Genomic DNA, 26,851 nt, shown 5'->3' on the forward strand with positions numbered 1-26,851 from the left:
GGAAGGAGGGAAGGAAGGAGGGAAGGGAAGAGGGAGGGAGGGAAGGAGGGAGGGGAAGAGGGAGGGCCGGCAGGAGGGAGGAGGGCAGCGGGAGGAGGGAGGAGGGTCGGCCCGGCCCCGCCGCCTCCTGATTGACTCCCAACTTTCTGCTCCTCCCTTGCATAAACTTTCCCGTCCCTGCGCCTGGCTCCGTGCGCGGACCCGGGAGCCCGCCGCGCTCCCCGCATTCCTGCCGCCCTCCCCGGCCCGGCCCCGGCCCCGGCCCGGTCCCGGTCCCGGTCCCCACGGCCGGCCCAGCCCCTCCGGAGCACGGAGCAGGTAAGTGCTCGCTGGGAAGAGATTCCCAACCCCCCCCTTCCTCCTCCCTCCTCCTCCTCCTCCTCCGGCGCCTCCTTCCTCCCGGCCCGCAGCCCTCCGGCTGCACGAAGCCCCGGCGGAGGCTGGGGGGCGGTGGGGTCGCAGCAGCCCTCGCCTCTCCCTCCTCTCCCCCCACTCCCGGTCCCTCCCCTCGGGGTTCCCCCCGCGACAGGGTGTACGGGTAGAAGGGAGCAGAGCCGAAGTGTCCCCAGCGTGTCCCCAGCCCCTTCCCCATCGGGTCCCACAGGCACCGTCGGGGCTGCGCTGCCCGATATCCTCCCCCCTCCCCGCCCCAAACCCACCTCCAGCCCCTCTGCTGGGACCCCCCCGCTGCGGCGCATCCCGGGGTGCGGGGCGGGCGCGGGCTATGGGGCTACAAAGAGGCCTTGTGTATGCGTGTGGATGTATGTGGATGTATGGCCCGTACGTCGGGAGCGGGCGCCAGGCGGTATAGAAAGCGATAAACCGCCCCGTCTGCCGTCGGGACCCGGCAGAAACCAACCCCCCCCCCCCAACTCCCTCCATTCTCCTCCCCCCTGCCCGGGAACCAGCGTCCCGGGTGGGGTGTGGGGGCCACACGCGTGTCACGTTACATATGTGTCACACGCATGTAGGGGATGACCATACGCTGACTGTATGCTAAACACTTTGTGCCTCGTCATAGGGGCGCATTGCTAACGAGGCAGCAATTAGATGTATAATTTTCAGCAGTGTGTCATCTTTATTATTATTATTATTTTATTTTTACACCCTTCTTGGGTTTGGGGTTGTTGTTTTTCCCTTCTCCCCCCATCCCCCCCCCCACCCGATAACCCCCTTGGAAGGAAAATAAGGCCAAGCCCTCACAGTGCTGCCCAGCCCCCAAAACCGCTCGGGCCCTATGCAACTCGTTTGGCCTGTGCCAAATGGGGAAAACCCCCTGTTTTTTGGGTAGAAACCACCTGGAATTGTTAGCAGAGGATCTGCTGGGGTGGTGGTCACCCGCTACCCCCCGTCGCTGTTGGGTGGTGGGCTTGGGGTGGCAGAGGGAAAGGCGATGGCAGAGGTTTGGGGGGGGTGGGTGGGTGGGGTTTAGTGGTTCTTTGTGGGGAGCCAGGGTGAGCTGTGCCGGGGGGACCGTCCCACTGGCAAAGCGATAATCTCCGGTGTCAGGCGCGCCGGGGTATTTTGGGCTCCGGCGTCCTCTCTCTGCTCCTATCGCTTTACCCCGCGCGGGTACGTGCACGCCGTGAGTCAGGGCTTTGGCACTGCCCGGCGACCCCTGGGGGGCCCTGCCAGCTGGGCTGCCAGCCCCCCGTGGTTTTGGGGTGCTCACGATGATAGGTAGAGAACTGGGGGTCTGCTAGGCTGGTGTCGCCCTCCCCACCCTGTGCACCCGCCGGCCCTTGGGGCCTCCAAGGCCCCAAAGCTCGTCCCTGCGCCTGGATTTTGGGGTGGGTCGTTGGGGTGGGTCATTTGCCCCAGGGATGGGAGGAAGGTCCCCAAAGCAGATGGGAGGGGTGAGGGCTCACCAAGGTCACCCGCCCATAAAGTCGGGGTGAAATGGGTGGGGGGCAGCAGGGCCGGGCCCCAGCTGGCAGGGCAGGTGACGGTCACCGTGGCTCTGCCTGGGTAGCGTTGCTGGCAGTTCCCCACCGGAGAGGACTGGCATGAGTGTCCTGTTGGGAGAGGGTGCTGGCTTTGGCCCCATGTGGGTTTGGAGGCCACCATTCCCATGGGAAGGGGCTGTGAGTGGGTGCTCACCCCACACCCACCTGCAGTCCTGTGTGTGTGTCCCCTCCCGCCGCAGCTGGGTGACATGGGGGGATGATCCTATTCCTAGGGGACCTCGGGCACCGAGCTCACTCCCTGGGGCAGGCACGCGGCTGGCACCGCGCTGGCTTTTCTAACAAAAATAACCCTTCAAAAGCAGCGGGTCCGTGACAGGCTCCAGCCACCTCGAGTAAGGGGCCACCGGGTATTCCAAGGACCCTCGCCCTGACTGGGGTCACTGTGGCATCAGGGCTCAGCTTGGAGTAGGGGGGATGCTTCAACCAGGGTGTTTTGTGGGGGGCAAAGAGGCACAGAGATGAACCTTCCAACAGCCATCCCAACCCTGAAATCCCCTTCCCACAAAGCAAACCCTCACCCAGCCTCCACATCCATCAATAAAAGGGACCTGCATCCGTTTCCCGTGCCATACAGCCGCTATTTATCACGATACCAGGAGCAGCATCTCCTTTTAATCCCCATTCCATCCCCATGGTGCCGAGCGGGTCGGGAGGTGGATCCCGGTGGCCCTGGCATCATGCCGAAGGAAGGATGGAGCCTTTTCCCCAGCACTGTGCGAGCAGGTCGTGGCTCTGGGGAGGTGCGGGTGGCAGTGGTAATCAGCTCTAATTAATGTATTAAAAAGCGAGTAACCGCGCGGCTCCCGTCACAACGCGCGGCGGGCACGAGGCTGGCGGCAGGTGAGCTTGGCAGGGGAGCAGTGCGGGCATGCAGGTGATGGGAAGGGGGGGAATTGGGTGATTTTGGGTTGTTAGCAGGGGAGGAAAATGTCTTTTCTTGCCCTGGTGCCTCTTCTCCCACCCGTGAAGAGTGGAGGATGGAGACTAAACCCTAAAATCTTGGGTGCCACTATTTGCATGGCAAGAACCATCCCAGGGCTCTTTGTGGGGTTGGGATGCCGCTGCCCGTTGAAGCACGGGATGGATGCTGTCCAAAACACGTCCCATCTCCAGGAGCTTCTCTCTCTCTCTCTCTCCTTCAACCCTTGGTGGTGTTTGCAAGGGGTTGGCAGAGCTGCCACAGTGTTTGCACCGCTCTGGGCACTGCTGGAGGGTGGGATAGAGCCGAGTAACTTTGATTATTCTGGGGAGCTCCCATCCCTGGGGAATTTGCCAGGCAGCCAAGGTGCGCTCTGAATCTTCTCACCCGTGTGTCCAAGGAATTATTTGGGGTCGGTACCCAGGTTTGGAAGGTGCTGGGGGCTGTGGCAGCCGAGCCCAGGCACCTGCGTGTTGCGGTCGGGGCAGGCACCTGAAGCGTGTGGGCGTTCGCTGTTGCCACCGTCACGTGGCGGCTTATGAAATGTTTTTTTGGAGGGAGGGAAGGTAATGATGGGGTGAGCCGGCAGGGCCGTGCCCCGTGCCAACCTGCAGCGGGCATGCGGCAGGAGTGGCCCCCCCCACCGCCCTCCTCTCCCTCCACACACATCCCCCCCCCCCCCTCCTTCCTCCCCATCCCCCTGTTCCCCGCTGCGATAACGCGCGTCCGGATCCTGCTGCGGGTCTGGACATGCCGGCACAGCTCCTGGTGCTTTGGTTTTCCCCGCCTGGGAAATGGGAGCGAGGGGCCCTGGCAAAAAAACCCTGTGGCAGAGGGGAAGAGGGGGGTCACACAGCGCCACGTGCTGTTTTGGGGTGCCCGTGCAGCTCGGTGCAGGGGTTCATGGCTGAGCCCTTTGGATGTGACAGACACCCCATGGTCTCATCGCCGGGGTGGTAGCTGGTGGCTCCATGGGGATGGTGTTCACACAGGGCTCTGCGCTGGCACAGCCAACAGCATCCTGTGTGTGAAGGATCCAGAGAAACCACGTGTGTCCAATTCTGTGGAGCACGTCCCATCCTGGCGGTGCAAACCCCCCTCACCCACCCCGGAGTGTGTCCCCTCACCTGGTCCTGAATGGATGCAATGCCCCAGTGTCCCCAGCATCCCCAGATAGGTGCCATGAGACAGCAGCGGGACCGAAACACCGGTGCCCGCCATACGTAGCACTACCACTGCCTTCCAGCTGGGTGCTGGGCATGTCATGAGATGCGCCAGGTCTCAGCAGCTGATCCCAGCTGATCCTGGGCCATCCTCATTCAAAGCCAGAGGCACAGAAGGTGACTTCAGCCCACTCCAGGGCTGTGCTTCACCCTCTAATAAATAAAGCTGGGAAGTGCTTGCACGCAGGTGGCTGGCGGCTGGTTCGTGAGATGTGAGCGATGGAGGAGGCTGGCTTTTTCCCCTTCCCCCTTGCTGCTGGGGGGGGATCAGTGCGGACCCAGAGCGTGTGCTGGCAGAGCTCCCCTGGCTGCGGGGGGTAGCTGGGATGGGATGGCAGAGCCGGAGCTAATTTTAGGAGGTGGGCTGAGCCTTGGGAGAAGCAGCCGGCCGGAGGGATGTGTCACACCATGGTGCCCACAGCCACCGAGAGCGAGCGCTGGCGGGGGGTCCCTGTGCCTGAAGATGCTGCCATAGGTCAAGGAGGTGGCTCTGCATCCGCAGCCTGGCATTCTGCTCCAGGGAAGAGCTGTGCCACTGCTGATGCCTCGGCTGCTGGAAGTGTGCCGAGCTGGGGGACACACATAGAGACAGTGCCCTGGACCCCACGCTCCTGCTGTGCATTACCCAGGCCGTGTTTGAGCCCAGCACCTCTCTGTGCCTCAGTTTCCTCACGGCCGTCTCGCCGGCGCTCCCCCCCCGTGGGGTGCGGTGGAGGCGGGAGGGCTGGCCGGGTTCGGGGATCCTCGCCTGGGAGCGCCAAGCCTTATTATTTCCCCACGACTGTCTCCTCCTCGCTCCTTGTAAAATTAGATCCAGCTGTTCACAATAGCCACTAACTTCTCTCCGGAAGATGTTCAAAGTTTACAGACGCGGAGCGGCGCGGCGTGCGTGGAGGATGGGCTGCCGTTCCCATGCCAGCTCCTCTCCGCCCGCCCTTCCCCCAGAGGCAGCCAGCTCCTGCCTTCCCCCCCCCCCCCCCCCTCCCCATCCTACTCCAGCTTAGGCAATTCGGGGTTAGGAAGCAGCACACCCGCACGATGGCACGCGAGCCCCCCACCCAAGCGATGAGCGTCAGGAGTTTATTAGTAGGAAGATCTGGGTGCTTCACAGTCCGGGAGCAAAGGTTGGGTGTGAGACCCCACTTTTTCCCTGCCTGGTGTCTTGCCTACGTGTTTTGGGGGGATGAGTTGGGCGGGATGCTCTCTTGCCGGTGCTTCTGCTCATCTATGGCACAAGTTTGGGCTCCATCGCATGGAGAGGAGGGTCCAGCTTTGAGGTTGGGTGTGCTGGGCAGGGGGTTAGCAGCCCGTACCGGGCTCTTGGGCCATGCTTCTTGCTGGAGCTCCTTCTTTTACCCAGAATCCAGCCTCGGTGTATTTTTAGCAGCTTTCCTCCCCGAGGATCGCAGAGCCATTTTTCAATCTGCGGGAGCGGGAGGCTCTGTGCCCACTTCCAGCTCTTGGCTCCGGGCGGCAGTGAGAGGCGCTGGGAGAAGCGATGCTCCGCTGCGGGCACCCAGTGTGCTCCTGGCACGCACAGGGGTTTACTCGCTGGGCTGGGCTGGGGCGATGGCACTAAAGCCAGACAGTGTTAAAGTGTAACATCCCTTTCTGGGAACAAATCCCCGGCACGGTTTGTGTGGGGCAGAGCTCAGGCAGCTCCTGCGTGGGTTACAGCCGAGTGGCATCGCTGTGTCACCCAGACTTTGGCAGCCAGGGATGTCATTGTGCCCCAAATGGGATGGCAACACCCAACAGCCCCCCACTGCCTTGCATCCTGGGTGCCTGGGAAGGGGGGGATCAGCTCTTGCACCCCTCTCCCCCGTTGGGGTTTCTCTTCCTGGTCGCCCAGCTGGCGGCACGGCGGTGCTGGCCTCGGGCTCCGGCGGGTGCTGCGGCACGGGCAGCGGGCGCAGCTGCTCCCTGGGCAGGGTTGGGTTTCGCGGGGGTGGAGGCGGCTGGGGGTGGGTGTGAAAATGCATTGCAACCTTCCTCCTCCTCCTCCTCTCCTGGCAGCCAGCGTCCCCCGGAAGACTTTTTCCCTGGCCTCGCTGCAGTGGTATGAAACGGGGTCAGCAGCACCCAAAAGGCCTCCGTGGAGGGTATTTCCGCTCCCAGGAGTGGGTCCGAGGGCTGATGGGGTACCTGGGATGTCCAACCCACCCAGGCAGTGGGGCACCATCCCACTGCGGGCTGCCTGGCCCTGGGGGTCCTAAGGCTTCGTCCCTTTTGGGGGACGAATGGGGGGTGGTCTGCTTGGCCCTAGGGGTCCCCTGGGACTTCCTCCCCTTGGGAGGAGTGGTGCTGGGTGTCCCTGGGGACGGTGGCCACCCATCCAATGGTCGGTGGGAGACATCCTTGGACGGGCGTGTTTGGATCAAAGCAAATTCAGCAGACCCCAGTGTTGACACCCCAGCACCAGGGGTGTCACGGGGCAGCTGTGGCCCGTCCCCAGCAGGCGACTCCAACCCTGTTGTTTCCATCCAGCTCGTTTCATAATGCAGAGAGCAATTAATGCTGCAAAAGCTTTCTATTTATGCGCTGCTGGGTGAAACGCCCCGTCCTGGCTGGGCAGGGCAGCTGTAATTGGGCCAGGGAGGGAAGCCGGGTTACGGTGTCCGTCTGTCCCCTGCCCTTAGGTCTTGGAGCTGGAGGCTTGAGCAAAACCGGCTCAGATCCTTCAGCAGCCGAAACCCAGCGCTGGGGCTGGAGGAAGAGGAGGAGATGGAGGGGTTGGTCTGCTTGCCTGCGGTTCTGCCGTTAGGAGGGGGCATCTTGGGCTGTCCTGGGGTTTGCTCGATCCCTTCCCTCCTCCCTGCCCAAATTTTCTCTGGGCAAATCCCTCAAGTTCTCTGCTTGCTTGGCCGTGGTCCTTCGGGATGGAGGCTGAGCATCCCTTGGCCATGAGCCACCGCGTGAGGACCGGCTGCATCCCTTCTGGGTGGGGGCTCTAGGCTGGGAGCTGGGGGAGACCCTTTGGCTGTGGGGGTCCATCCAGACCCCAGTGAGGCACATGTCTGAGGCAGCCCTGGAAGCACCGTGGACCCCGGTGGGATGCTGCCACGTGGCCTCCTGTGGTTTCCCTGCTCCGATTGCTTCCTGAGCCACCCGCCAAGCCGGAAGGGACAGGAAGCGATAGAGGGGAGGAAATTAGCCGGGCTGTCTCACGGGGAGCCGGCATGGCACACGGGGGGCTCTGCCACAGCCCCTGCCAGGGTTTCCTTCAGGGAGATGGTGGCGGGTCCTCTCCGGCTGGGAGCAGCAAACTCGGGTGGGAGGGAAGGAGGGAGCAGGGCAGCCGCCCTTCCCTTCCCAAGCGGGGAATCCCTCACCACAGCCTGAGAGCTGTTTGGAAGAGGAGCAAGATGTAAACAAACCTTCCACCGCCCTCCTCTCTGAGCTGGGTCTGGTTCGACCATCACTGCCCACCCCGATGGGCGCTGGATGTCCCCGGGACAGCAGCGTGTCAACCAGGACCGCGTCCCATGCGGGATAAGGGGCAGAGTTTGGGGCAGGATGTGTGGCCAGCGTTCCTGAAGGGTCCCTGGGCGAGCTGCCAGGGATATGGGCTTCCTGCAAACACCCCCCCTGCTTTGCTATCACAAGAAAAGTGCTGTAGGGTCACACTCAATCTATCTGAGAGCGTCCGGGCTGCGTGCATGGTGCTGGCACTGACAGCAGATGGGGCAGCATCTTCCCTGGCATGTCATGGCCTTGCTGGGGTCCCCCAAGGGACCCCAAGACTTTTGGGTTTGCTTTGAAGGGCTTTGCAGAGCTGGTGGTCGTGTCTGCAGTGTGGGCAGTGTCCCACCAGCCGCCTCACAGGGTGGGCACAAGCAGGCACATCACCCCTGCCCCAAACAAGGAGTTAACGTTAACAAAGGCCTCTGCCTGCCGTCAGATTGGTGCCCGGTGTCAGACCCCCGTGCCACGTTCTCACTGAGCCCCCATGTGCTGGCACGGCACGGGGAGGAGGTAGGTGCCCTTGTGCCAGGTGGGTGCCTTGGTTTTGGGGTTTGCTCCGTGACAGAGCAGCACCGCTCAGCATCCCCACAGGAGAGCCATCCCTGGGGACCTCAGCCCCCAGTCAAGCTGGCCCCAGCAGGGACCTCCATGCTCAGCACCAGGGAGGCTGAGGGCTCCTTTCCCCCATCGCCCCCGGAGTGCAGGTGCCACTGGTCACGGTGCTGGGGAGTTGGGGGGTCGGTGGCCTCGTGTGTCCCCCCGTTGGTGCCGGTGGCGGGGCGGTGCGCTGCCTGCGCTGGAGGCCGCGCGGTGCTGTGCCGCACCTGCCCGGGCTTGTCGGTGAACTTTTATCCTTTCGCCGTGGGGTCCGGGTGCAGGGGGGGAAGGGGGGGAGGGAGGAGGGCTGGATCGCCCCGGGCCCCCGCATGGGAAGGTGGGATGGAGCCAGGGTGCAGCCAGACTTCCCCCTGCCCCACTTTGCGGGGTGCGCTGGCTACCCCCAGTGTCCCCAGTGTGACAGGGGATCCTGATGCTGCCCCATGCCAGTTTGGGGGAGCCCAGTAAGGAGGGGACCCCCACAGCTTGTCCCCACAGATGGTGTCACGCTTTGCGGCAGGACCCCTCATGCAGCAGATGCCAATCCCTGCATCCCCAGCAGTTCAGGGGGGGATGCTGTGGCCATAGGCACCCCCCCCACACAACCCCCTCCCACAGTTCGCAAAGGGTGAAGGAGCAACAACCCTGGGGGCTGTGCCCAGGGTGCAGTGACACGAGACCATGTCAAGGGGCTTTGGTCCCAGAGCTGTGACACTGTCCAGGCAGGGCTGGGTGGTGTGTGTGTGGGTGCTCAGCCAGGCGGGTGGTGGGGCATCGCCCCTCTGCTTTGGGCACACCTGGGTTTGTGGCTGCATGTCCTGGCACTGCTGGGACAGTGGATTTTTTGGGGGGGGACATGAGGGTTGCCACTTTCAGAGCTGAGCATGCTGGAGAAGGTTGCCAGCATGGGACAGGAATGGGGACAGGGATGGGGACAGGGTGCTGCCCCACATGCCCAGGAGGGGCTTGGCACGGGACGGTGGGCACCTCTGCCCGTGTTGTGGCCCCGCAGCCCGCGGCTCTGAGCGGTGATGTCCCTGTGCTCCCTGATCCCTATCATGACTGGTCACACTGGTCCCGGCAGCACCCCGCTCCTGACCTCGTCACCCGCGCCCAGCCCCAGTGAGGTGCCCACCACAGCCACCGCCTCCAAAATATTTCCTTCCCCCACCCACCAGCAAACACCCATCTCCCAAGCACCCCTCCCTCCTAGCAACCCTCCCCACCGCTTTTCCAGGGTTTTCAAGAGGTTTCTTGTTGCTTTTCCAGCCTCAAACAGCTCTTTGCCAACCAGGCAGCTGCCTGCACAAGCCCAGGGTCTCCCTTTGTGCCCCCCCGCATGTGCTGCTGGGGGCTGAGCTCTGAGATCCCGTGGGAACGCTGTCCCCATCCCCGTCCTCCAGCACAGCCTTGGCCTTGCAGGGAGATAAGGGCTGTCCTGACAGCATCCTCCCCTGCCCACTGTGGGCACCTGTCCCATGCCCGCTGAGGGACCTCGCAGTGCTACAGCTCCCCACACCCCCCCCCTTCAACACCCTCTAAAGCCTTGGGGTGCATCGTGGCACCCCATAAATGCTGGGTGCATGTGGGGGGGGGATGGCGAGCGAGCTGGATGCAGAGCATGGGTGCTGGGGAGGATGGCTGAGCACAGATGGGGGAGTCTCCCAATTGTGGTTGTGGGGTCCCCAAGCCCCAGAGAGGTGCCTGAGCTGTGGGAAGGGGCTTCTCCCCCCCGGTCCCCAGGGGATCAGCCGGGAGGCAGGAGCTGGTGACACGTTTTCCGGCAGGTCCGGTCCCCTCCCTGCCCGGAGCAGGTCTGGCTGGCGGTCCATCCGCAGGCCGGCCAGCCGTGCCGGTTTCTTAATTGCTCCTGTTGTTGGTGTTTTGTAAGGGCTGGGTGGAGCGCGCTCGGCTGGGCCTTGCGTCAGCACGGTGCCTTGCACCCTCCCTCCAGGAAATCCAATGTCTTGGCCTGGCCAAAAGCAGGTTCGGTGGAGGAGGAGGAGGAGGAGCTGCTTCCTCGCACCTTGGCCAGGGCCTGGCATCACCCTCCTCTGCCTCCCCTGAAAAGGCTGGGCTGGGGTTTCCTTGCTGGGGGAAGGTGGGGGGTGCGTAGGGGTGCTGGGGAGCTCCTGAGGAGATGGGGGTGGGTGGGCAGGGAGGGTGTGTGGGCAGCTGTGCTGGTGTGTTCAGTGCCTGGGACTGGGACAGGGACCCAGGACATTGTCATGCAGCCTGTTCCAGGATCCCGCCTGCAGTGATGTGGGCAGCCCCATAGGTCTGCTCTGGATCCTATAGATCTGCTCTCAGCCCTAGAGCTTTGTCCTTGGCCCTATAGCTTTGCTTTGCTCCAAGCCTGGCTGAGGCAGCCCTGCACCCCGTTGTAGGCGCCACGTTGGGACGGAGCCCTGTTGTGCTCGCTGGGCTGGGGGTGGGGAGGGGAAGCAAGCAGGGGGGTCCCACCGGGGCCTTTGTGCCACCTTCACTGTCCCTGCCTGGCCCCGGTGTCCCCCTGCCCTCCCATCCCCAACACCCCGCTTGGTTTGGACAAGGCATCCCTCCTGGGGGCTGCCCCGTGGAGCACTCCAGCAAGCAGGCTCAGCCAGGGTGCTGTGGGACACGGGGTGCTGTGGGACTCGGGGTGCTGCGGGCCCATCCGGCACCGCTGCCGCCATCCCTCCCTTGGCCGGCTGGCTCGATCCTACAATCCAGTTCTCCTTATTTGGCCACAGCGCTCGGCAAGAGGGGGAGAGGCGGGCGAGCAGGGGGGGAGACAGCGGGCAGGGGCGGGCGGCAGGGACCGGAGGGGCTGACATCACATCACGGCGAAGGGAGAGAGGGATGGGGAGAGGAGGAGGAGGAGGAGGAGGAGGAGAAGGAGGAGAGGGAGGGGGGGGAAGTTTCTTTTTTTATAAAAGGAAAAAAAAACCCACCCAACCCCAACCAAAGCCCAGGCCTCGCAGCACGCTTGAGCCAGCGGGCTGCTGCAGTTCCTTTAAAAGGAGATGTCTGCGCTGGAGACCTTTGTACACTCCCAGCCCGTCCGGGAAGCGCGGCGGCGGCGCAGGAGACACCTCTCCGCTCCCACCGCCGGCAGCTGCCGCCAAACATGTTATTGCAAAACACTGTGCCGGGAGCTTGGCAAAGGCAAGAAGAGGTGGAAGAAGGTTGAAGGCTCCCCGGCATCATTCCACCAGCCGGGGAGCACCCAAGGCCCTGGTTGAGCATCCTTGGGGCAGATTTGGAGGGGGGGGGGGCTCTCCAGTGCCAGGGGTAGGGCTGTTGAAGGGCTCTGGCCACATGGTTCCCATTAGCAGGGTCTGGCGTGGAGCCGCCCAGCGTCTCCCTTCAAATCCCGGCTCTGTCTTCGCCAGGCACGGCAGAGCAGGGGTTTTTTGGGGGGGGAGGTGGGAGAGAGGGGAGGGCTGCTTGGGGCCAGCTTGCCAGAGTGGCAGCGTGGTGCAGGGTCAGGGCTCGCAGGCTGCCCCGTCCCGAGGTGTCACCCATGGGCTCCTCATAGAAATACTTTTATTTGGGTGGACCCTACGTGGTTGCTTGTGGCTCTGGGAATCGTGGCTCTGTCCCAAAGGAAAGCCCGTTTCTGGCTTTGATGCCCCCCACCAGGATGCTGCTCACAGCCCCGGGACAGGGGGTGGCACTGGGGACCAGGCAGGGACCACGCTGTCACAGCAGCTCCAACCCCCCCCCGCAGGAAGGGTCCCCAGTTCTAACGGGTGTCCCTTGTGTCCCGGCAGGTTGTCGCGTGTCCGTGGGGGCTCGGGGTCGGAGCCCAGAGCAGCCAGCACCATAGCGTCCAACAGCTGGAACGCCAGCGGCAGCCCCGGGGAGGGGCGGGAAGATGGCCAGGACGGCATGGACAAGAGTCTGGACAATGATGCCGAGGGCGTGTGGAGTCCGGACATCGAGCAGAGCTTCCAGGAGGCGCTGGCGATCTACCCCCCCTGCGGCCGCCGGAAAATCATCCTCTCGGATGAGGGCAAGATGTACGGTGAGTGATGGGGGGCAAGGATGGGGGCGGTGGGATGGGCACTGCGCCGCCTGGACTGGGCGGTCAGGGCTGAAGTGAAACCTCCTGCCCCGAACCCACGCTGGGGGCCTCGCCCTTGAGCACCCCCCAACCCTGAAAGCAGCTGCCCTGGGTGCGCCTGGGAGCTGGACCGGGGAGGTGGCAGTGACCCGCGTCCCCTCCCTCGGCGCTGGCTTTCCCTCCCGCTCCCTCCCTCTCTCGGCCCTGCCGGACTGACTGGTTTGGTGAAGCCGTCAGGCAGGGAGCGGGTGCGGGCAGGGAGCGGGCGCAGGACTGCGGGGCCAGCACCAGCCCTCCCGCTCCCAGGCGCCTCAGCACCACCCCCCCCAAACCTTTCCCCCAGCCAGACCCTGCCCTGGGGAGCACCTCAATAGGAGGGCTCACCCAGAGCCACCAGCCCCCAGCTTGGATTTCAATGACTTAGTTTGTAGCAGCAGGGCTGGTCAGCCCCACTGGTGCAATGAGTTTGAGGCAGGTCTCAGCCTGGTTCCTGGTGTTTCCCAAAGTGCATCTGTCTTGGGGCTTCTCTGCAATGGGGAGGAAGAAGATGGGGATGGATGATGCAGGCACGGGGTCAAGCTGCCACCAAAGAGTGGTGGAAGGTGCCACAGTGTCCCCATCCTCTCCAGGGTAGGGGCTGAGTCCTCCTCCCTTCCACCTCCCATGATGTCACCTATAAAGTGGAGACCTCAGAGCCAGGGATGGGTTCCCATGTTACTATCACCTCATGGAGACGAGGGACCAGAGCCAGCACCTCCACCCCAACTTCCAACTAACCCTCCCAGGGAGCTGCTGTGAGAGGGGCAAAGGGGCCAAAGCTTTGCCATGAGCATCGTGCCACCGTCCCCACTCCGGCTCCCCGTGCCACCCCGCTCGCTGGGGCCCCCAACCCCGGGCCACTGGGGCTGCCGGCTGCGGGGAAGGGGGGCGGGGGGGGAGCACAGGGCTTCCCAAGCGGGTGCATTTTTTGGATTTCTCCAGGAATAGCTGAAGTGCCGCCGGGAGCCTGGCCCTGCCGGGAGCCTGGCCCTGCCGGGAGCCTGGCCCTGCGCAGCAGCACGCTGAGCCCCGACCGGTTTTTCCAGCCTTTCGGAGACATCTGGCAGCTGCTTAAAGAGGCAGCAGCCCCCACCGGACGCCTTTCATCTCCCCCCACCCTCCCCAGCATCTCCCTGCTGGGACCCTCAGCCAGAGGTGCTGAGAGAACCAACTCCCCCCCCATGCCACCGGTGGCACAGACGATGCCAGTGTCTGGCATATAGGTGTGGTGGTGCCACCGCTCTGAACCAACACCCCTTGTTTTGGGTGGGGGGGATCCCATGGGATGCCCATGGCCACATTGGTTCCGCCCCCAGTGATGCCAGCGGCGCAGGGGCTGGGTGAGGGGCACATGGCCTGGGAGCAGGTGGGAGCTGGGGGAGTGGAGGGGGGGGCACGCTGGCCCCCTGCTCTCCCTCGCTGCCCGCCAGGTTATTTTTAACCCAGCCTGTCCAACTGGTTCACGTGGTGGTGTCAGGGGAGAGGAATTTGGGGAATGTGGTAATTTGGAGGAGGACGTGCCCTCTGGAGGGAATGGCACCGTCCCAGTGAATCACCGGGGGACAGGGACGGGGCGCACGGGCACAGGGACAGTTTTGGGGAGACTGTGAGGGTGCAGCCCCGGGGTGGTAGCCAGGAGGGATGGTGAGGCAGGATAGGTGCAGGGGAGATGCTGAGTGCTGGGTGCTGGGCACTGAGTGCTGGGCACTGGGTGAGGAGCTGGCACTGGGGTGCATGAAGGCACCCAAACTTAGTTCCTGTATTTCTTTCCCAAGGGAAGGGAGAGGATGGGCCTCAGGGACAGGGTGCATGAGAGGGATGCTGCAGCACCCCACACCCCCCATTTGGGGCTGGGTGCTGGGGTCCCCTCTGCCTGCCCCCCACCCTCCCTTGACAGCACCCTGCCCCGGGTACCATCTCACCTGGGCGTAAAGCACCCCCCTCATTAGGCCCTAATGAGCCAGCGCAGCCTGGGGTCAGCAGGAGCCACGCTCAGTGTTTCGGGGTGGCACCAGCCACCCCAAGGGGTACCCCCACTGCTGGGGGGGTGCCGGTACCTCCCATGGCCCTGCCTACCCACCCACCAGCCCCCTCCTGGCAACTCCAAAGCGCAGCCGTCCTCAGGCAGCACCTGGCCCTGTCCGTCCCCATGTGTCTGTCCGTTCCCCCCACCCCAGGAGTTCCCAGTTGCTCCGGGGCTGGGAGGGAGGGAGTTGGGAGGGGGGGGGGCCAGTTTGGGATGGAAGAGGGGGACGTGTGTTTTATATATATTTATTTATATATATTTTTTTCAAGCTGAAACCCTCTCCAAGGGCATTTCGACAAGTTCCAACCGCGACCATCTGGTCCATTAAAATAAATCTGGCGTGCCTGGCCGCCCCCGTGTGCGGGGGGCGCGGCGGCAGGGGGAAGGGGGGGGGGGGGGGGCCCGGGGCCGGGAGAAGAAAGGTCCCAGCTGCTCTGACGTTTGAAGGCAGATTGGCCACAGCTGGGCCCCCAAATGTGGCGCAAAAGCAACTTCTGCTTCGAATTAGACCCAGGACGTTAGGAAATACTGGTGGAAAGGCCAGCGCGGCTCGCAAACGGGAAGCGGGGTGCTGGGGGGGAGAGGGGGGGTTATCCCTGTGACCCCCCCGTGGGGAGGGGGCCGGTCGGTCCCTCTGTGGGTGCTCCAGCTGGGGGTGGCTTTTGGGGATGGGTTGTGGTTGCGTGTGTTCGGGGATGCTGCTTTGGCTGTCACCCCTCTCTGAGCCCCCCTCCCCTCCCTCCGTGGTGCTGTCAGCCCCAGTGAGCTGGGTCACGCTGGTTTCAGGGAGAAGGGGGCTGGCTGCATCCCCTTGGGCTGCCTCAGTGTCCCCTCATCGTGGCAGCGCCATCTCCCGGCGGTGCCTCCTTCACTAAGGACCCGCCTCATTAAGGACCAGCAGCATCGGGCTGGGGTGGGGGCCGGAGGTGCCGTTGGGGGCTGATGCCCCCCCTCATCCCCCCTTTGCCGGGGCTGACCCTTGGCTCTGCCGCAGGTCGTAACGAACTGATAGCCCGGTACATCAAGCTGCGGACGGGGAAGACGCGGACGAGGAAGCAGGTGAGGCCATCACTCTGCTTCTCCATTTGGGGGGCTTGGGAGGGGGCAGGAAGGGGGTGCCAGGTAAGCTCGGGGTGGGGGGAGTGGGTGTGCGGCGGCGTTGCCTGTCCTGGAGCCTTTCTGGAACCGCTGTCACTGCCAGCAGGACCCTCGAGCTTCGTCTGCGGGTGTGAGCATCCTCGGGCTGGTCTGTCCCAGCCTGACCTGAAATTTGGGGTGTGGGAGCAAGCAGCACCCTGGCCTCCCTGCCTGTCACCCCACCAGTGGCAGGAGCCTTAGAAATCTCCATCCAGACCTCTCCCTGCTCCTCCACTGAGGCTGTTCCCACCTCTGCCCCTTGCCGGGCTCGATGCCGCTTGTGCCCGACGCTGCAGCGAAGGCACCCCCAAAACCCCTTGGGTGACACCAAGCCGTCCCCATCCCAGCCAGGGACAGGCTGCATGGTCTGCGGTGCTGCAGGGAGGTTCTGCAGAGCCCTCACCCCGACCTGGCTGCTGGGGTGGGTGGTGGGCAGGCTGGGATGCCAGCAGCACGTGCTGGTCCCTGTTTCCCTGCACAGTGTGGGGCAGGGTCACATCCATCCCAGCTGCAGACCTGGCTGAGCACCAAACGGCGTGGCTCTGGATGTGACGTGTCTGTCTGTCTGTCCATCATATGTCTGGCAGCTCTCCCTTCCCCTCCCCAGTGCCTCCTGGCCTGGCAGAGCTGGTGGTCCTGGGTGCTGGAGAGCGGGTGCATCTCCCACCACGACAGGACGGATGGGTTTTGGGGCATGGGGACACTTAGGTTTGGACTGTCCCATGCCATGAGTCCCTGCAAGGGAGGGATGCTGGTCCCCAGTGCCAGGTGGGACATCCCAGTGTGACTGATGCTGGAGGGACAGGGACCAGGGTCTGGCCACCACCATTGTGTTCAGCTTTATTTCTGGCTTAAAGCCTTAACTGGATCCCATGATCCCACCCCCACCCCCCCACCCCCCCCCACTCCCCCATGGGGGGAAGGATGCAGCGCTCAGGGAAAGCGATGCTCTGGGGGACACCAGGAAGAAGCTCGGGGGGGACACACAAGTGGCATTGTCCCCTTTGTGTGGTTGTGACCCACACAGCCTGGTGAGGAGGAGCTCACCCAAACCAGCACTGGAGCCCAGGGCAGGGGTGTGTAAGGACCCCCCTACCCTCCCTGGGGCTCAGGGCAGGCACCCCTGCCACGCTGCGCCTTTCCTGCCTCCACATCAGCCCCTGTGGGGGTCTGGACACGTAAAATCCTGTTCTTCACCTTTCCCACCTTGGAAAATCCATGGGAGCCCCAGGAAATAGGATGGTCCCTCCTGGATCTGCCCTGGTCACCCAGACACACCCCCTGCACCCGTCTGGGTGTACCCTCAGTGCTGCATGCGAGCAGCTGACCACTGCGCTCGCAGGGGCACAGGAGGGGGGGGGGCATCTGTTTGGGAAACCCCAAGAGATGCTAAACCTGGATCCCCCAACTGCAGCAGCGTCACCAGGAGCTTCACCCCAACCAGGGTGGGAAGGGGCCACAACCCAGCATCAACCAGCGCAGCGCTGGGGTCCTCCCTACCCCCCCTCACCCCTCCCCAACCTTCCCACCTTCCCCCCTCCCACCCCCCCAATTTTTCCTCCCTCCAGCTCGCAGCAGGCAGACGACCACCTCCAGGAGCATCACCCCGGACCCTCCCCCAGCCCTTTACGTTGCCCCTTCTCCCCCTTCCCCAGGAACAACATCCCACCCCGTGAGTGGGAGCCGCATCTTCACGCTCTCTGTGTTTTCCTTTCCGAACGGCGTGGCGGGCGCTGTAGGTGTCCAGCCACATACAGGTTCTAGCTCGGAAGAAGGTGCGGGAGTACCAGGTTGGCATCAAGGTACGTTGGTGCCCAGGTGTCTCCCCGCGGCGGTGTCTCTGTGAGCATGGGCAGCCCCCTCTCCTTCCTTCTCCTTTCCTCTGGTTGACGGCTCTGCTGTTCCCCCCCTCTCCTCCTTCTGCTCTCTCTCTGCAGGTCTCTAGCCACTTGCAGGTTCTTGCCCGGCGGAAATCTCGTGAGATTCAGTCCAAGCTGAAGGTACGCGCCCCGTCCCACCCTGCCTGGCACCCCCCACCCCACACACACCCCCCCCAACCCCTCCCCAGCTCGCTGACGACTAACGCACTGGGCTCTGCGGTGTGCCGCTTGCTTTCTCTGATACCTCTCTCTTGGGGTGGTTGTTTTTTCCTTCCCCCTCTCCCTCGGCTCCTGGGACCGGATGGATTTTAGTGGGATCACTGGGGGATGCACAGGGAAGGGTGAGGAGGGGTGGTCAGAGCAGCTCGGAGGGCAGCTCAGAGCCTGGGTGGGGACACCGGAGCCTTTCCCTCTCCCCCAGGAAGGGTGAATTCGGGTCAGATCCCCTCCTTTTGCCCAGGCAATGGAGAAACGGGGGGTTAAACCCTCCTCCAGTGATGCGTGGGGGCTGCCCCCATCTTTTGAGCCATCAGGGGTTCTCTCAGGAGAGAAAGGCCCCCCCACACACACACACCCATAGCAGCCAACAAGGCAAAGTGAGGTTCAAGCAAGGGCACCCCCAGCTGAGACCTGTCCCCACTCGTGACAGGTGCTGGTGGGATGTGGGCAGAAGCAAGGGGAGTGTCCTGGGGGGTCCCTGCGGGCTGCCAGCCCAGTGGCTTGTGATGGCCAGGCTCTGGGTACCACCCAAGGTGGCACCTCAGGGATGTGGGTGGCAGCGGGTCCGGATGGGGCCGTGCTGCCAGGGAGGGGACACGATTGTCCTGGGGTGGGGGCACGGTGGTGCCAGGCCAGCCCAAGGTTCCAGGGGCCAAGGGAGCCGACTGAGGAAAAACTGGATCATCCTCTCTTCTCTGGTTGGCTTTTCCTTCCTTCCTTCTTCCTTCCTTCTTCTTTCCTTCCTTCCTCTGAACTGGAGCCCGACTAACCCTTCCGTAACCGATCCCACCGAGCTTTGGGGCGGTGGTTGGGTGGGTGATAACAGCTGGGAGGGGGTGGGTGGGCAGGACCAGGAGCATCACTGAAGGACCCCTCCCCACGGTGCAGGGTGGGGGACGGAGTGGTCCCTGCTGTGCGACCACCCGCTGGGGACCCCCCGGGTGCTCCTGGGTTAAACCGGAGCATCTCCGTGGGCAGCACCCTTGGGATGCAGGTGCCCACGGTCCCCTGCTATGACCCCCAGGTCCCAAAAGCATCACCAGCTCCTCATGCCCCATCCTGGGTGCTGTGTCCAAGCTGTGGGCGCTGAGGGACACACTCAGAGCTGGCGCTGGCTGCCTGGTCCCCAAAGCTTTAAGGAGCTCCAGTTCCCACTACCCTGGAGCCCACCCAGCCAGGGACCCACGAACGGGGTGCCAGGAGGGTGCCAGCGTCCCTGCAGGGCTGCTGGGAGAAGCCAGGAGAGGGCACCCAAAACTGCTCTGGGAGACTCCTTCAGGGCTCCTACATCTCCAATCCCAGCTCCCAGCCCAAGGTGGGGCAGCCAGGGAGGGCTGGGGGCAAGCAGGGTTAGCCCCAGGCTTTGGAGGAAAATAAAGTATAGAAAATCAATTAAACAATGAAAATCAGATGTAAAAATGGAAATAAAGTAGGGGAATGAAAATAAGATAGGAAATGAGAATGAAACATGAAAATTAAAATAGAAAACTAAAAGAAAATGGGAATAAAATAACACAGAAAATAAAATTTTTAAAAGAATTAAAATAAAATATAAAAATTAAAATATAGAAATTAAAATATAACAAGAACATAAAATATATACATTAAAATGTAGGAAATAAAATATGAAATATTATATAAAATGAATATAAAATTAAAATAAATATAAATATTAAGATAAAATATAAGAATTAGACCTAAAATAGAATAATTAAAATATAAAATGAAAATAAAATGTGAAATAAAAGTAAATATAGAATTAAGATAAGAACATGAAAATTAAAAGAAAATACAACATTACATTAAAAAATGAAGGGAAATGAAAGAAAAATAATTAACATAGGTTCTCCTTGCTGCATAGCACAGGGAAGAGGGAACAGGATGCAGGAGTGACCCTGGGGCTGGAGGCTGGGGTCGTGGCTGTGATCCCCATCCCTGACCCCACTGCCTGTGGGAATCCTCCTGGGCAGAGCTGGGGCAGAGATCCCCCCGCGACACACTGTGGGGGCAGAACATCCCTTCAGCCCTCTCCCCTCATGCCTGGAGGGCAAAGCCCGGCGCCGGCAGTGCCCTGCCCTCACCTGGCTGATGGAGACCCCCCCATGAGCAATATACCTGTATAATATTGAATATATCTGTGTGTATTTAAGCGGTGGTCCTGTGCACATCAGGGCTGGCTGGCGTGTGGCTGCGTGCCCACCCTCCTCACCCATCCCAGGGGAAGGAGAATAAACGAAGCGCTGGATCCCTGAGGCTCCCTGAGCATCCCCGGGGGTCCTGGAGCTGTGGCTGGAGGAGCAGCCCTGGGGTGATGGGACCAGTGGAGCTACAAGGGAAAGGGATGAATAATGGGCAGCGTGTGGTGTAGGGGGGGTCCAGGCTCTTCCCCCCAGCGCCGACATCCTGGTGCCCTTCGCTGGGCAGGGTGGGGGCCTGGGGGGCTCTTCTCCCTGTATTGCCAGCCCTGGGGGGCTGCTGGGGCCGTGGCAAAGGAGGTTCAAGGCTGGAAGGGATGTGAAAAAGTCCCCATGAGGTGCAGGCCCAGCTCTCCACAGAGAGCCCCGAATTCAGCCTGGGCATCAGTGCCCACCACGTACATCCCCCAGCCAGGCTGAGGGGTTCGCTGCCCAAATCGGGCTGTGGGGATGAGCTGGGAAGGGGGGGAACACACCGGGCTCCCACTGAGCTCTAACCTTTTGTTTTTCTTGTTTTTCCCCCTTTTTTCTCTTCTGGACAGGCCATGAACTTGGTAAGTAGAGCTTGGGGTTGTGCTGCCTTTCGCTCCTCGTTGCCTTCTGCCCCGTCCCTGGGGAGCAGGGCCACCTTCCAGACCCCACAGCTCCTGCCCAGGGGACACTGGGAAGCTTAAAGCATGAATTAACTGGGTGAATTTGGGGCAGGGGGGGCACCTTTGCTGGGCTACATAACCAGCTCTGTGCTTTGCAAAACCTGCCAGGGACGCTCAGATTGGGGGCGTGGGGGGGGTCTCCATAGTGTGCCTGTGTAACCTGTCTGCTCCTGTCCCTCCCAGGACCAGGTCTCGAAGGATAAGGCTCTGCAGAGCATGGCTTCCATGTCCTCAGCGCAGATCGTGTCGGCCAGCGTCCTGCAGAACAAGCTCAGCCCCCCCCCTCCTCTTCCTCAGGCCGTCTTCTCTGCTGCCCCCAGGGTGAGTGCGGCCCCGCACCCCCCGCCCCATTATAGGGACACTCTGGGGTGGAGGGGGACCCAGACCCCATGTGCTCGCTGCACCGGGGACAGTGAGGGATGTTGGATGGCCCCTTGGCCGTGGTGGCAACGCATGGGGGGCTTTGGGGCTCCCCAGAGTTTGCAGGAGGTGGGGAGGGGAATTGGGGGGTGGGGGTGTGTGCTCAGAAGCCGCTGACTCTTCCCTGTGCTGTTCCCCAGTTTTGGAGTGGGCCTATCCCAGGACAGCCTGGACCCTCTCAGGAGTAAGTATGAGACCCATCCATGGGTGCCAGGACCCCCTCCTTGGCGAGGGGCTGGGGTGACCCACGCCTCGTTAACCTAACGATGCTCTTTGCCTTCCAGCATTAAACCTTTTGCACAACCAGCTTACCCCATCCAGCCACCCATGCCTCCATCACTAGCCAGTAAGTGCTGTCCTTGGCCCCTTGCAGGGGGGACCCTGCACCCCTCCTAGGTCCTATTTGTCACTTGCCCCATGCCACCCACCTGTGGTCCCCTCCCCAGCCTTCCCAGGGGGAAAGCCTGGGTCTAAACTCACCCAAAAGCCCCACGGTGAGTGGGGACCCTACTGTGTGTCCCCATCTCTCCACCTAGGAGTGGGACCAGCACATCCCACGTTTTGGAACTCCCCCCCCACCCCGTGCTGGGAGATATGGGAGGGTGGGGGGTGCAGAAAGGACCATGGCGGTGCAGGGGGCGGGGGCTCTTGCCCCAGCTCACAGCTGCCCCCCACCCTTGCCCTCCCCAGGTTATGAGCCCTTGGCTCCGCTCCCACCAGCCGCCTCGGCCGTACCCGTCTGGCAGGACCGCACCATCGCCTCCGCCAAGCTGCGGCTCCTCGAGTACTCCGCCTTCATGGAGGTGCCACGGGATGCCGAGACGGTAACGGTCCCCTCCCTGTCCCCACCTCTTGGGCTGGGTGCTGATCCAGCCATCCCTGGGCTTGGTAGCATCTTGCTTTCATCTGACCTCTCTTTTTTTACCCCCCCCATCCCATCCCCCCCCGGCCCTTACAGTACAGCAAACACCTCTTCGTGCACATCGGCCAGACGAACCCCTCGTACAGCGACCCGCTGCTGGAGGCCGTGGACATCCGCCAGATCTACGACAAGTTCCCTGAGAAGAAAGGTGGCCTCAAGGAGCTCTATGAGCGTGGCCCCCAGAACTCCTTCTTCCTTGTCAAGTTTTGGGTACGATGCTGGGAGGAAGAGGATGGGGAGGGTTTGTCCTCGAGCCACAGGCTCGTTGCTGGTTGGGTACCCTGCCAGCAGAGTGGGAGCAGCTCCGTATAAGCCGGTGTCCCCTGTCCCCACTGGGAGGTGGATGTGTTGGCACCCAGCAGGACCTTCTCCCTGCTCTCATCTCTGCAGGCGGATCTGAACAGCACAATCCAGGATGGGCCGGGGACTTTCTACGGTGTCAGCAGCCAGTACAGCAGTGCAGAGAACATGACCATCACAGTCTCCACCAAGGTGTGCTCCTTTGGGAAGCAGGTCGTGGAGAAGGTGGAGGTGAGTCCCGTGCCCCACTGCGCTGGGAAGGGGGTTGGATTTGGGTCTTGCTGCGAGTCCCAGGACAGATCAAAGCCCCAGGGCTGGGTGTAGGACATATGGGTGCATGGCCATCCCGTGGGTGGAGTGGAGAGGACATCACCATGTCCCAGCTGGCCACCATCCACCCGCACCCACATCCCCCACGGCGTTTCGGCTCCCGTGGGGCAGCCCCTCACTCTGCCGTCCCCCGCAGACAGAGTACGCGCGGCTGGAGAGCGGCCGGTTCGTCTACCGCATCCACCGGTCCCCCATGTGCGAGTACATGATCAACTTCATCCACAAACTCAAGCACCTCCCGGAGAAGTACATGATGAACAGCGTCCTGGAGAATTTCACCATCCTGCAGGTATCTCCTTCCCTTTGCCACGGAGCATTTCCCACCAGGAGCGTGGTGCCCGTGCTTGTGCTGCCCCTGCCATCGCTGCTGCACGGTGCCCATCACTGGGGCACCCAGTCTGGGGAGGGGGAATACACTGGCTGAGCCTGAGCCCATGCAACACCCCCCCCAAAAAAAACTGGGTAGCAGATTCCCCCCTCAAAATTGGGTAGCAGATTCCCTGTCCCCCCAAAATTGAGTAGCAGATTTCCCCCTCTTCCAAAATTGGGTAGCAGATTCATCCCCCAAATTTGGGTAGCAGATTTTTGGTGGTGCACGTAAGGTGGCTGTGCCTGAGCCCCTGTGAGTCTCCCAAATAATGGGTAGCAAATTTGGGGTGGTGCAATTAAATTGGCTGTGCTGGAGCCTATGTAACACCTCCCCCCTGCCCCCCCCAAACTGGGTAGTAAATTTTTTGGTGATGTAATAAATCAGCTGTGCAACCCCCCAGACCTCCCCCCAAATAATAGCAAATGTTTTCATGGTGCAATTAAACTGCACCATGAAAAAGGGGAGTGGGGGGGATCTGCCTGAGCCCATACAAACACCCCCTAAAGAAAACCACCCCCATGGAGGATATTTTGGCAATGCAATTCAAGTGGCTCTGCCTGAGTCTGTGCAACCCCCTGAATTGAATTACAGGGAACAAATCCTGATAGTGTAAATGACAGCATCCCCCAAATGACAGCATCCCCCAAATGACAGCATCTCCCCTTGGGCACAGCCCCCCCCTCATAACACTGTCCCCTCTGCTCTGCCCCAGGTTGTTACGAACAGGGATACCCAGGAAACCTTGCTCTGCATCGCCTTCGTTTTCGAGGTCTCCACCAGCGAGCACGGCGCCCAGCACCACGTGTACAAGTTGGTCAAGGACTAGGGGGGCTCTTGGGGACGGGGCAGGGGTGTGAGGGGCATACAGGGGAGGGAGGGGGCCGTGAAGAAAAGCCACCTGTGCCCGTTGCCTCCTGAGAAGTCATTTGAAGAGAGGAGGAGGAGGAAGAAAACCAATAGCCAAAAAAAAGAGAGAGAGAGAGAGAGAGAGAGAGAGAGAGAGACTGCCTTTGTGGCTGCAGATGTTTCTGTGTAGGAACAGCTTCGTTCTTCTTCTTTTTTTTTAAATAAATTAAAAAAAGAAAAGAAGGATGGGAAAGGAAATGTAGGGAGAAAGGAAACCCACATCTGGAGTTGGATGGGGAAAGACCGGCCCTTGGTACCGCCGATGAAGGCTGGGAGCCTGCCATGCAGCGGGACGTCGGAGAGGAGGATGAGCTCCCCCCCCCCAGCTCCTTTCGGCTTCCCCCTTGCTTGGATGCAGTCCCTGTGCTGGGCAGAGAGAGGCGAGCATGGATGGGCTGGAGGCTGTGGTGTCGCACCAGGTCTGGTCCAGACCCCGTTGGCAGCGGCACTGGTACTGCCCGGCAGAGCCCGGCACAGCGGGGATGTGGGGATGGACGTGCTGAGGTGGGAACAGGTAGGAGCAGGGCAGGGTGGTGGAAGGGGATGCTGCTGCAGCCCTAGGGACCGGCGTGTGGGATGCTCCTCCGTGCCCAGCCGGGACCCTGGGAGCCGGCAGCGCTGAAGGCAGGAGGGTGCTGATGATACAAACCAATTTTTTAATGGCTTTTTCCCCTTTTTTTTTAAATTAAAGTGCTTTTTAATACCTTTTAAAAAGACACCATGCTTGTAATCAGGATTATACCCCCTCTGTGGTATCTGGGATCTGCTCCCCAGGATCTGCTCCCCGGGAGGTGATGCAGCCGGGTCAAAGCTGTGCAGCAAAACTGCTGGGCACGGGGAGCTGATGTGTGCAGGGAAGGCTTTGGGGAGGGGAATCTCCATCTCCAGAGACTGGTTTTTAATGGTGGCAGTGGGATGCCCCTGAGCTCTGTGTGTGCCTCCAGGGATCCCATTTGGGGGTGGCCCAGGCTAAATGTACCCCACCCCCTGGTTGCTTGCGGAGGAGTGCTGAGGATGGAGCGGTGAGGGTGGGTTAGCTGGGTTTATTTTGTGTATGTACATTTTTCAGGGTGTTTTTCTTTATTGTCCCCAATTTTTTCCTGTATTGCTTATTCTGCTCCCTGCAGCCGCTCTGGCTGGCTCACCCTGCATCCCAGGGGAAGCAGATGATGCCGGGAGAAGCATGTTGTGCAATGTAGGGCCAGGCTGTCAGCAGGCAGTTTGGGACAGGGGAGACAGAGGACATGAGGGACGCCAGGACTGGGGGGGACTGGGTGTGCTTGGAGGTGTTTTTGTGGCTGCATCCCAGAATAAGCCAACGCAGCATCCTGAGGCTGCAGCTGCAAGGGCAGCGCTCTGGGAGAGCATCCCCAGGGTGCAGGATGGATGCAGAGGGGCTGAGGTCGGGTTTTGTGGCAGTGGTGATGGAGCAGGGTGGCAGGAGGCTGGGGGGGAGGTGGTGGGGGGGCGTGGGGAGCCCAAGAGGAGCAGGTCTAGGTGGGTTTCTTGTGCTGGTCTGGGTGGGTTTGAAGGAGATTGAAGGCAGTGGGAGGTGCAGAGCGAGGGCAGGAGCAGTTTGAAGCGTGCTGGAGGCTGGGATGGAGAGGAGCAAGGTGAGGGGGGGGGGGCGGGTTTAGGCTTGATGCTGACGGGTGCAGAGGAGCAGGACCAGCCCCAGAGCTCAGGAAAGGCCCTTGGCTGCCATCACGCTGCCACGTGTCCCACGAGGCACAGGGACTTCGCCCTCTAACTGCTGGGAGAAGCCATCCACCTCCACGGCACGGGGCAGAGCCACACCAGCACCGTGCCCAGGCGAGGATCCGGTGCTGGGACCAGACAGGGGCAGCTGCTGTGAGCTGGGGTGGCTGGAGCAGGGGGTGGGACAGAGAGAAGGGGGAAAAGCCAGGGAAAGGCATCAGCATCCCACCCAGGGCTGTGCCAGGGCCAAGTTCTCACATGTAGCATGTTCGGGGGTTGTTTCTTGTGGTTCTTTTTCTTTCCTTTATTTCACTCACTGATCTAAACCTCTGGGAATTAAAACCTTTAAGCTTCCCCACCACAGACCCCAGGCGTGCCCTGCTCCTGGCCCCACCAGGACAGGGCTGGCCAGGCAGGGGGGGTGAAGCTTTTTAACTGGACCGGTTTGTGCCTCCATCCCTGCATCCCTCCATCCCACCTCCACCGAGCCTGGGGGGCACCCACCCACCCCACACCCCACGCACAAGGTGCCCAATGCCCCCAGTAGCCCCCGGCCGGTGTCACAATCCCAGAGACGCTTTCTCAAACCCCCCCCCCCCTTTCCCCCCTCCCCAGCCCCTCCGTTCTCCTCCAGTGTATTTATGAATTTCACATGAAGTACTGTTTTATTTTTTTAAAGACTTTGTAAAGCTTTACCAGGGTTACAATCACCATTTTTAGAGCTGTGTCAGTCCACAATGTTAAAAAAAAATCCCAATTTTTTTTTATGTATTATATTTTTTGTGTATTTTTTTTTAATCCAGCTGTGATGGGTTGTATCATATATTTGTTGTGTTTACTGTATCTGTCCAACTTCAAACAGAGGAGACTGTGGAGCTCTGAGAAAAAAAAACTACGGTCTGCTGAAAAAAACAAACCCAAAACCCAAACAAAAACCAACAGCAACAAGAACATTAAAATTATTTGTTCATGGGTTGGCTCAAGTTGTTCTGAAGTTCAGAGGGTTTTTTTTGATTTCTTGTGGGTTTCTTTGACTTGCTACAGCCTAAAAAACCCTTGCCTGGGTACCACCTCTCCTGGCCCCCCAGCTTGGGGTATTTGGACTCCGTGCCCACTGTGGTTTGTGATGTTTTTGCATCCCTGGTGCTGGGTTTTACTTGGGAAAGATGACTGCTGGGTCAGCCTACCCCAGGGCAAAGGTTTCCCTGCAGCATCACTGGGTTCAGGGACACACATTTTAGGGGGTTGCATTCTTGTCCACACCAGCATCAGGTTCCAGAGGGCTGAGTCTGTCCTAGCAGTAAGCAATCCCCTTGAAGCCTCACTTGCAGGGCTGTGGCTGCTCTGTACAGCCCCCCCATCCCACAGCCAGGGCACCCAGAGGATACAGGGCAACACTGACCACATTCCCAGGGCTTTTCCCCTTCCAGCCCGGCAACCGCCTTTCCTGCTGCTGTCCCACAGGACACTGGATGGCATCACCAAATGAGTTGGGGGAGCATCCTCTGGGTGCTGAGGACACCGCTGCTCCCAGAAT

At 61.3% G+C, this 26,851-nt stretch overlaps 1 protein-coding gene across 1 annotated transcript; it reads left to right on the forward strand.

Annotated features, from left to right (window-relative positions):
* The first annotated feature begins 213 nt into the window (after positions 1-213).
* On the forward strand, positions 214-23,549 carry TEAD3 (TEA domain transcription factor 3). The gene is made up of 13 exons (XM_084275942.1): positions 214-318; positions 11,927-12,180; positions 15,279-15,343; positions 17,359-17,421; positions 20,258-20,269; positions 20,552-20,689; positions 20,929-20,972; positions 21,073-21,134; positions 21,479-21,612; positions 21,747-21,920; positions 22,101-22,241; positions 22,477-22,629; positions 23,423-23,549. The coding sequence occupies exons 2-13, from the start codon at positions 12,045-12,047 to the stop codon at positions 23,534-23,536; spliced, it is 1,236 nt and encodes a 411-aa protein (XP_084132068.1). The 5' UTR covers positions 214-318; positions 11,927-12,044; the 3' UTR covers positions 23,537-23,549.
* Positions 23,550-26,851: the final 3,302 nt, after the last annotated feature.

This window comes from Gallinula chloropus (genome assembly GCF_964237585.1).
Source record: "Gallinula chloropus genome assembly, chromosome: 27".
In the NCBI taxonomy this organism is placed as follows: Eukaryota; Metazoa; Chordata; class Aves; order Gruiformes; family Rallidae; genus Gallinula; species Gallinula chloropus.

Excerpts from the sequence above, each read along its gene's own strand:
- TEAD3 (XM_084275942.1), top strand. The coding sequence starts at position 12,045 with ATGGACAAGAGTCTGGACAATGATGCCGAGGGCGTGTGGAGTCCGGAC. Across the intron at positions 15,344-17,358 it reads AGACGCGGACGAGGAAGCAG|GTCTCTAGCCACTTGCAGGT; the intron begins GTGAGGCCATCA and ends CTCTCTCTGCAG. Across the intron at positions 22,242-22,476 it reads AGGTCGTGGAGAAGGTGGAG|ACAGAGTACGCGCGGCTGGA; the intron begins GTGAGTCCCGTG and ends CGTCCCCCGCAG.